This window comes from Festucalex cinctus, chromosome 21 (genome assembly GCF_051991245.1).
Source record: "Festucalex cinctus isolate MCC-2025b chromosome 21, RoL_Fcin_1.0, whole genome shotgun sequence".
Lineage (NCBI taxonomy): Eukaryota > Metazoa > Chordata > Actinopteri > Syngnathiformes > Syngnathidae > Festucalex > Festucalex cinctus.
In genome coordinates this window covers 462,931-472,843 of record NC_135431.1, presented here as the reverse complement: position 1 = coordinate 472,843, position 9,913 = coordinate 462,931, and the positions used below count along the sequence as shown (strand labels likewise).

At 51.2% G+C, this 9,913-nt stretch overlaps 2 protein-coding genes across 5 annotated transcripts; one reads left to right on the top strand and one right to left on the bottom strand.

Annotated features, from left to right (window-relative positions):
• The first annotated feature begins 71 nt into the window (after positions 1 to 71).
• On the top strand, positions 72 to 4,252 carry LOC144010145 (tumor necrosis factor alpha-induced protein 2-like). Of its 4 annotated transcripts, XM_077510305.1 has the most exons (12): positions 166 to 185; positions 459 to 1,032; positions 1,380 to 1,591; positions 1,670 to 1,784; positions 1,850 to 1,972; positions 2,038 to 2,135; positions 2,204 to 2,296; positions 2,686 to 3,064; positions 3,124 to 3,252; positions 3,351 to 3,497; positions 3,581 to 3,725; positions 3,853 to 4,252. In XM_077510305.1, the coding sequence occupies exons 2-12, from the start codon at positions 484 to 486 to the stop codon at positions 4,053 to 4,055; spliced, it is 2,193 nt and encodes a 730-aa protein (XP_077366431.1). In that variant the 5' UTR covers positions 166 to 185; positions 459 to 483; the 3' UTR covers positions 4,056 to 4,252. The 4 variants fall into 4 exon arrangements, with proteins under 4 accessions (XP_077366432.1, XP_077366433.1, XP_077366434.1 ...); XM_077510306.1 differs by having other exon boundaries at positions 72 to 1,032; positions 3,135 to 3,252; XM_077510307.1 differs by having other exon boundaries at positions 72 to 1,032; positions 3,581 to 3,705.
• Positions 4,240 to 9,900, bottom strand: ckbb (creatine kinase, brain b). Its single transcript, XM_077510323.1, has 8 exons — positions 9,726 to 9,900; positions 7,514 to 7,710; positions 7,145 to 7,299; positions 6,334 to 6,466; positions 6,083 to 6,254; positions 5,870 to 5,993; positions 5,436 to 5,625; positions 4,240 to 4,683 (listed from the first exon to the last, which is right to left on the bottom strand). The coding sequence occupies exons 2-8, from the start codon at positions 7,704 to 7,706 to the stop codon at positions 4,505 to 4,507; spliced, it is 1,146 nt and encodes a 381-aa protein (XP_077366449.1). The 5' UTR covers positions 7,707 to 7,710; positions 9,726 to 9,900; the 3' UTR covers positions 4,240 to 4,504.
• Between the last annotated feature and the right edge of the window lie 13 nt (positions 9,901 to 9,913).

Sequence of the window (9,913 nt, the reverse complement as noted above, 5' to 3'; positions counted from 1 at the left end):
CTTTGAGGGTCAAGTTTCAGTTACAGGACTCCACCTGAAGGCCCCGCCCCCTCCGCTGTCTTTTATTCTTTTGTCGCTCGCCGGATTTTTGAAGGAAAAACTTCCATCCGTCTTCCCCAACCGATTACTTGCAAGAAGGAAAAACTTTGACGAAGCTGCCCCCCCCCCCCCGCCACCGTCCTCACGTAAGTTGAAACTTGATCATGTGACATCATCGTGTTGTCGTTTCATGACGTGATAGCAGTAATGTGTGTTCGTGTGTCCTTTTTATATGGCAAAGGCACACTTGTAAAACATAAAATATGTCAGTGCGATTGATTGGGTTTTAAAATCAAAGTAGACAAAAAGTAGTTGACGAAAATTACTGGAAGAACCCTGTTTGGTTTCTATTTGTACAAAATAATAACGAATCATTCTAGTTCACTGTCAACAAGCTAATTCCATGATGACCTCATTAGATATTCACGAGAAGAATTTTTCATCATGGATGACAACCCGGAAGCAAAGAGCAGGAAGTGGACCAAGTTCCCAGCAAAGTTCCGGAAGGACATCCAGCCGCGGGAACACAAAACAGGCCAGGCGGCACGCCAAGTCCGAGAACAGGAACAGGAACAGGACAGCAACAGGGAGTTGGCAGGGATGGAGGAGGCGGGGCTCGAGGAGACCAGCAGGAAGTTGTGCATCCGAGAGGAGGAGCTACTGAGTCACGCCCAGCCCAGCGAGGAGGACGTGGACAGGCTCCAGCGAGACCTGGAGGTCCTGAAGCTGCAGGTCCTGATGGTGGTCCAGCGGAGCTTTACGTCGGATGACCTCGGCAGCGGTCTGACGAGCGCCGTGGCCGCCATGCGGCTGCAGGAGGCGCTGGACCGGCGCTGGTCGGGTGTCGGCGACGGGCCACGCTGGCGACCTCTCAGATGTCTGGGCTCTCACAACGCGCTGCTCGCTAACGTGGTTGAGTCCAGGCTGGAGGAGGCCGCCCGAGACGGGGACCAGAACGGGGCTGGCGGGCTCGCCACACCCATCAAGAGACAGGTGAGTAGGGGTGTGGCATCACGTCTCTGGCTCGGACAGCCACCGGAAATATTACGTCACAGGAAGTCCAAATATGGGTGTAGGGCGGGTAGGGCCAAACAGGACATGTCCGGACATGTCCTCAGCCATCGAAAGTATTAGTCACAGGTAGTCCAAATATGGGTGTTAGACCGGAAGTGACGTCAAGGGGGCGGGACTTATGCCGGATGTTAGTGGGGAGGCAGGAAGTGACGTCACCTGCTAAAATGATTTGACAAGAAGTGCATTTTAATACTCTCTGACATCACTTCCTGTCCCCAGACTAGAAGGTCAGAGGTTATCACGAGTGTCATGGTGTGCGCACGCAGGTGTGCGGCCTGGGCAAGCGCGCGAAGGCGGACCTGCTGCGGTGCGCGCGCGTGCTGCAGCCGTGTTACGGCGATCGCATGGACGTGCTCAACATTTACGCCGGTTTGTGTCACCGCTCGTTCTCGGCCCGACTCAGTCGCATCGTTCAAGGCGGGCTGGAAGCCGACGATTCCGCCTACCTGCTCTTCTGGGTCAACATGTTCTACCCGCAGTAAGGATGTCGTCGTCGTCGTCGTCGTCGGATCAGGCGCTACACTATCCGATTGAGTAACCTGATGTGGGCGTGCAGGGAAATCCTGCAGCACGAAGAACTGCGTGGGAAGTTAAAGACGGAGTGTCTGGGTTCTCTGCTGCAGCGGGATCAGGTGCGGCAGCTGGAGGAGCAGTACGGCAACAACAAGGAGGTCAGGACCAAAAACAACATCAGGTAAAGACACTACAATGAGTCAGCATTTTGTTTCCCGACCAGGCGCAGGTCTCCCTGTGGCTGCGTAAAGTCTTGCAGAGAGAAGAAGAAAGCTGGACCGGCACCAACATGCCAGAAGTCATGGATGACTTCTTCTTCTGTCCGCTGGCCATCGATGTCATTCAGGTGGCGAACAACTTGCCACGTGTCACACGCGTTCGTACGGCAACGAGTCCTTGATGTCGTTTCAGGTGATCGACGGATCCCTCGCGGACTTGAGATGCCTCGTCGGTGAGGATGGCAGCAAATCTCACAGGGTCGAAGCTCACTTGGAGAGTTTCCTCCTCGGGTACGGCGACACGCGACAACTGAGGCGGTGACGAGCACGGCGACATAATTGACGGGTGTGTGTTTCAGGTACAAGAAGTGTTTGGAGAAGTTGTCGCAGAGGAAGGATGAGCACGCGTCAACGTGGATGAAGGCTCACCTGGCCTGCGAAGAACAACTCAGGTGAGCCCGTGACCGTCGGTAAACATTTGGACTTGTGATTGATGAATTCTCAGGATTCGCATGACATGATCGATTAACTCTGACTTCCCCAATCCTGGTCATTGAGAGGAAAATAAGTCCTGCAGATTCTAGGGGTTTCAGCCCCGCCCCTCCCAGTCTCCCCACCCCCAAGGCTACAACATACCTGAATTATATGATCAGGCTCATCGGCAAGCTCTGCAGAAGCCTGACAACGATGCTGATCTTTAGAATCATGTGTGTTGGAGGACAGAAACATCTCAAACCTGCAGGACTCCAACCCTTGAGGACCAGGATTGGGGAAGCCTGGATGAACTGAACAAGTGTCGAGATGCAGCCAAGCCTGACTGATGACTTGTAAACGTCCACAGAGATTACATCAGCCGGCAACCAGGAGGTCACACAGAGAGTCAACTGGCGAGACAACCAGGAAGTCAACTGGGGAGTGAATCGACGAGCCAACCAGGAAGTAAATTGGCGAGACAACCAGGAAGTGAACTGGGGAGTCAAACAGGAAGTCAACTGGGGATTGAATCGGCGAGACAATCAGGAAGTCAACCGGGGAGTCAACCGGGAAGTAAATCGCTAAGTCAACCAGGAAGTAAATTGGCAAGTCAACCAGGAAGTCACCTGGGGCATCAACCAGGAAGTCAAGCAGGATCTAACAATGTCAACTGTGAGGCCATTTTGGATGCGCTAAGGGAGTTTGTCTACTCCACTTTTACTGGTCCCATCCACGGACACCTGAAGGTAGGAAAGTGACCTCACGTTTTGTGTGGACAGTTGTGCGCACACTTGCACGTTCTCAGGTGTATTACAGGCAGCTGTGGACGCTTGGCTGGTTGGACGGCTCACTTCCTGTCATGGACTCGCTGCTGGATTCTTTGTCGGAGCTCTTCAGCCTCCGGCTGCGCCGCCTCAAAGCTTCCTGCAGACACGTCAGTATCGTTCTCGTTCTCTCACCTTCGTGTTTGTTGTCCGTTTTGTCTGTCAACTGCGTCATCCGTCCGTCTGTCCCGTTTGCGTGTCGGTGCAGAGCCTGGTGCACACGTTCCAGCGGGAATTTGTGTCGGAGTACGTGAGGAGGATGTCGAAGAGCCGTCTGAAGAGCGGCGGGGAGCAGGCGGCCGAGCGGGTGGCGGAGGACGCTGGCAAGATGGACGACTTCTTCCACGTGGCGACGGTGAGGCCACGTCCTGTCGTCGGCATATCCGTCGAGTCGTTTGAGAGTTTCGAAATGGTGACGTTACACGCGGTTGCGGTCAGGGCTGCGGCGATCGCTCGCGCTTCGGGCCGATGCTTCGCCACGTGGCCGACTTGGTCCGTCTGCAGCGGCCGGGAAGCGTTCGGGAAGAAATGGTCGCCTTCGCCGAGAAGTTCCCGGACTTCAGGTGTGCTCCTGTTCTCATTGGTCAGTCAGATCGGACGGCGCATCATAACGTGACCGTAAACACCTTGCTAGCAAACAAATGGACCTGGTTGGCCTTGGTTACCATGACAACCTGATGATAAACACACCTGGTTGTGTTCCCCGTCAGTGACCCGGTGCTATCGGCACTGCTCGCCCTCAAGTCGGAGGTCTCGGCCGCTGACGTTCGCTCCGTCAGGCGCGGCGTGTCGGCGGAAGTCGCCTCCACCAATCAGAGGCCGGCGCTCTTCTCCAGGCTCAAAGGCGTCAAATGGGTCAGAACCACAGCCACTCGGACCGATACGACTTGATTGCTTCCAGGTTGAAAGATGATTTTTGACAGCACAAAACATGTGTGACAGATGGATGGCTTTTTATTATGATTATTATTAGCGTTGAAGGCATCATGCAGAATTTATGCGCTGGGACTTGAATGCACTTAGCCGACTTCACTTCAAGCAGGCTATCAAGTGAGCAAAGTGTTTGTGGGTGTGTGCGCATGTAATAAAGACTTGGAGGTGTTTCACAGACTTTATTGTTATCATCATCATCGTTATTTATTATCATCATCATTATTATTATGGGATGTTTCAGCTGCTCCAAACAGGAACTAGAAAATCGAGGTGTCAGACATCTACGTGGCTCACTAACATCCCGTAAGACAGGTTCTGCTTTATGTGGGGGGAAGGTGGCGTCAGTAGTGCGGTAAGGGTCGGGGGTCGGTGTGGTTAAACGGGTGCGAGAGATTACGTGAGGGGTGCGAGGTGTCAGAGGTGAAAGGTTCACTTCTGCTCGGGCATCAGGTCGTCGATGGCGTCTCCGGCCTCCAGTCGTTTCTCCATGTCCACCAGGTGGTTGACGCCGTCCACCACCATCTGGACCAGCTCCACTTCGGAGAAGCCCAATCGGTCTGCATTGGAGATGTCAAAGACTCCGCCCACGGCTGCAGTGTCCACACCCCCTGAATAGAACACAAGTGTGCTTGAGATGGTGAGGAGAACTCCAGCCGGCCAGCCAGCCAGCCAGCCAAAAAGGTCCCCACCCCGTGGTCACCACCTGAGGACCTGATCAAAGCTTCCCCTGCCAAGGTCCCTTCACCAAAGGCCCCACCTGAAGGCCCCTTTCAGTTCCCCCGAACAAAGTTCCCCACCAAAGGACTTTCAGCTGAGATCTCCCCACTAAATGTCCCTACCACCAAAGTCAACCCTCAAAAAGTCCCCCAACTGAGTTCCCCAAACAAAGGTCTCCCTGACGAGGTGCCCTCACCAAAGGTCCTGCTCAACGTCTCTTCAGAGACACCCACCTAAGGTCCCCTCACCTAAAGGTCTCCGGTCCAATAAGTTGACTTCCCCAACCAAAGGTCCCCCTCCTGAGGTCCTTTAACCATAGTCTCTTAAGGCCCCTCCAAGGCCCCCCAAACAAAAAGTACTCACACCAAAGGTCTGCAAGCTGAGGTCCTCCAAACAAAGTTCCACCTCAAAGCACCCCCACCAAAGTTCTACCTGCTGAGGTCACCCACCCAAAATACCCCACTGCACTGTACCCCCACCAAAGCTAACCCAACAGAGTTCCCCCAAAGGTCCTCAGGCTAAGCAGCCTTCGTCAAAGGTCCCTGCTAAATCCCCTGACAAAAGGCCTCTTCCCCAAGGTCCCCCCTCCAGAGGTTCCTTCTCGAGATCCCCTCAGCTATTGTTCCCCTGACCGAGGTCCTACCTGTGCCTCTCTTCTGCAGCCGGAGACGTTTGAGGACTTCACCAAAGAGCTCGTGCTTGCTGAGGTTGGGAAGTTTGACGTGGACGCCGGCACGCAGGCCAGTCCCCAGGTTGGATGGGCACGTCAGGACGTAGCCCAGGTGCTCGTTCCACATGAACTCGTGACCTCGGTCCTTGAACAGGGACTCGATCTGTGCAACGAGACGGAAACGGACGCGTGAGTTCCTCGGAGTCGTACGGACTGGTCGATTAGTCGACTTTGCTACTCCACAACGATGTTTAGAGCACGACGGACCCAGTGGCTTATTTCAGTGACAGTTTGGGAACCATAAATATAAATTGCTTGGTATTACCTGAGAATTCTCGCCAATTGAATGGAAGATTATTACCTTAATCGCTCTGTTTTCAATTTTTCTTTGGACCGGAGTGACTAACCTTGGTGAGTCCAGTGCAGAATCTGTTAAAGACCTCCCTCATGTTGCCGCCTTTCTGCATGCTGATGACACGCAGGTGGTCTTCCTCGTTGACCCACACCAGGAAGGTCTTGTTGTCGTTGTGCCTGCGAGCGCATGTCAACGTCAAGGCGGTGGCGGCGGCGGCGGCGAAACTTTTTGAGCCAGCGGGGGAAAAAGTCTGAGGTGTTCTGACCAGATTCCGCGACCGTCGGGCCAATCGCGAGCCATGCCGGACGCCAGCAGCAGCGGTGAGACGGGTTTGTCGAACAGGAAGTGGTCGTCGATCAGCTGCTGCTGTTCCTCCTCCGTCATGTTCTTCAGGGCGTAGTAGCGACCTTTCAAATCGCCGTCCAAGGCGTCCAGACCTGCAAAGTAGCAAGCACAAATTTCCTATTTGCCCTGCTAGGGGGGGCTGCAGCTGACGCAAAGGAAGTGACGTCATACTTTGGATGGAGAGGTCCTCGATGGCGCGGCGCTCTCCACGGCTGCAGTGAGGCGGCAAGCAGAAACCGCGGATGCTCCGGCCGGTCCGAACACGAGAGCTCAGAACGTAGTTTGGATCCAGATCGTCTCCGCCCTGAAACCAGCAAGAAGCCAAGTGAATGAGACTCAAAACCATAAGCGACTACAGAAACGAGTGGTCTCCTGGCTTGGCGGTATTCCAGAAAGGAGGTTATGTGAAAAACCAGAGAATGATAACCTTGAGATGAGATCAAGTCTAAAGTCTTATGTCAATTTTACTCTAGCTCCAGAGTCTTCATGAAGGTGTTGGATGCAGAGAACAGGGCTGGGACTACGTCCGGCTCTCCCTGGGGTCATTGCCAGCCCCAAATCAGCAGTTTTACCGATTTCAACGAGCACAAGTTTCTCCAAGCCGTACACTGAAAACTGGAATCCATCCGTGTCCAGACCAGGATCCCAATGGGGTTGTTATGGTGGTGTGACCGCAACCGTGGACTGGAAATGAGGGTGTAAGAGGGACTTTTGGACTTGGTCATTGCTTGTTTTTATCTCGCTTTTTTTTTTGCCCCGCAGGCATCCGATTATTTGAAAACACTCTGACGTGCTTGACTTCTCTTATTTCGTACGATTATCACCACATACGTAACGACTACTTACTCAAACCTGATTGAACTAATCAGTTCTCAAACTGGTTTTCCATCTCAGAGGTCGTCGACACGTGTCGAACCGGCGTCTGGAATAGTCCTTGTTAGTTTCATTTGTGTTGTTTACTTTAGTGGTGCTCGTGGTTTACCTGCAGGTTCTCCGGGTCCAGGTCGGTCTTGTGCTTGTCATCGGGTTTGTAGCCCCCGTGGCGGTCTTCGATGATGGGGTCCATGAGGTCCCGGAACACCTCGTAGGTCTCCTCGTCTCCCGCCACGCAGCCCACCGTCATGATGAACGGGTGACCTGAGTACCCCAACAAAATCATTTTTTGTTGTTGAATACAGTTCTTGGCCCGATTCGGATCCTCGCCTCAGGATTTATTTCCAGGTTAGATCCGTCGGAGTCCAATTAAAGAGGCAGAAAGCGGCGCTAAAGCCGCGCCGATCCAATTACAGCTTCTAATCGGCCCAACCTGAGTGGAGTCAAGCGAGTTCCTTTGGCTTTTGTGGGCGTTTACCTGGATTGTCCACGCCGGTCTGGATGACGTCGTCCAGGGTGAAGCCGCTGGGCGTCTCCTTGTCCCGCAGCTCGGCGTACATCTCGGCCGTCAGCACCTTGGCCATGTGGTTGTTGTGCTGGCTCAGGTCCGGGTACTCCTGCTCCGACGAGTAGTTCATCTTCATCTTGTTGTGCGTGTTCCCGAACGGCATGTTGCTGCCCAACACGCAACACCGACACGTGTCAGAAAAACGGCCACTAGGGGGCATCTGAGAGCAAGCGACAGTCGCTGAAACCTGGAGGACTTTTTGATGGTTATTTGTGGAGTATTGAACGCACAAAAGTACGTTTTTTGTGCGTTTCTTGTCGATGACGCGGGTTCGATTCCCATTTTGAGTTCGGAAGAAAAAAGCCCAAAGTCAATTCTGTTTAGACAAACTTTGTATTTGTTTATCGAGGCCATTTTGTGTCACCTGTTTTTCGGGTAACTCGTTATTGATTTGCTCGACTTTCAACAAGTATTCGATGAATTGACCACTAATAGACGATCACAATAATCGATAAAATCCTCTCCGAATTTTCTCCGATTCCTGGCGTCCTCCACGAAAGCTGACTGGTTTACCAAAATAAGACATTTGCAGTCAGCCGCTTTTATTTTGAAAAATCAACGTTTCCTGATTTTCTGACCAGACCAAACCAAAAAGTTAATCGTCGTCGATTTATGTTTGTTGCATTTATCGGCACTGACTTAAAATCGAAAAATAAAGCGATGGAAATAAGCTCATTCATTAATTATTCCAAAAAAATCTAATCAATGGAATAAATTATTACTCAAATATTTGTTATTTGCAACCCTGTTTTTTTTTTTTTTATTATATTTTTGCCACCTTGTTTCTTGACATTAAGCTTACAAATAATTAATTGTATTTTTGTGCACATTGCAGCTATTTTTTTGTAACCCCTCCACGCCTCATGACTACCACCCCTAAAAAAAAATTAAAAAAAAGCACAGGACGCTGACTGTAAATGCAGTGACAATATTTCGAGTTGTTTTTCCAACATTTAGTAGGACTTGATGAGTTTTGCTCCCTCTAGTGGTACACAGATGAATCACTGCCCGAGTACACTTTCGGTTGTATTTCTCTTTGAAATTCAACAAGTTTATATTTTACAACTGTTTGGTTTTAATCTTTTCATTTGGAATATTTTTTTTTTTTTTATCGTTTTTTTTAGCTTTTAAAACATTTTGACTTTATCACTGTCAAATGACTTTTTTTTTCTTTCGAATATTTTGATAAATGAAAAATGTTTTTCATGGATGGCTTCATTTTCATTTCAATTTTAGTTTTTTTTTCTCTTGTATTTTTGATATATTCCCTCTATTATTCCATCTTTTTCCTTGAATATGTTTTGCTTTTATCCCCCAAAACATTGTTCTTCCTCATAATATTTTATTGTTAATATAATTATGACTAATAATAATGCATAATTCGAATTGTTTCACACGTTCTTCTCGCCAAGATTCGATTCTTGCTTTATGAATTGTGAATGTTATGGAAATGTCGCCGAAATGAATCTCATCATCAATCAATGGCACAATGCTTCAATTCATCAATCAATCATCAATATTATTGCCCCATAAATCGCATTTCGCTTGCTGACCTTCCTTGATCGATCGCCCCGCCCCCAACCAATTGATTGATCGCTTGCGTGCATGTGGTGAAGGTCACGCCGAGCTGAGCTTGCATGCGCAGTGACGCAGCAGCAGCAGCAGCAGCAGCGCGCGTGCGCGTGCGCGTGCGCCCCCCCCCCCCCCCCCCCCCCCCACCTTGTTCACCTTCACCTCTCTCGTGCAGCCGCACACGTCACGCGAAGTGCTTGCAGGCTTGGCCACAAAGTGCGCGCGTGCGTGCGTGCGCGCGCAAAGACGATTAGCGGCGATGCGTGCGCGCACAGTTGCGCTGATGATAATGCGCAACACCTGCACGCGACGCGTCCGCCATCTTGATGCGCATCGAGTGATGAGAATGAAAATAATCAACAATTAAGAAATGGCAGAAAAAGGAGCGAAAAAACAGCGGCTCTTTTGTTCAGGCTAAATGGTGGTGACGTAACTTGACGGGTGGGGGGGGGGGGTTGTACATCGTTGACACATGAGGGTACGTTTTCATATTTGACAGCACTGATGACATTTTTTGGGATGATGGTGAGGATGTTTTTCTGTTTTTTACCTGCGCTCAAGTTCCGGCGGTTGGGAGCGATGCGGTGCGAGAAATGGAAAGCTCGTCCGGTCCGGTCCGGTTCGGTTCTGCTGCTGCTGCGGCGGCGGCGGCGGATTAGAGCGCGTCCACCTTTTTTATACCCGCCCCTCGGAAGCCCATTGGCTCCTATTTGCGGTCCATTCATTCCATTGGACGGT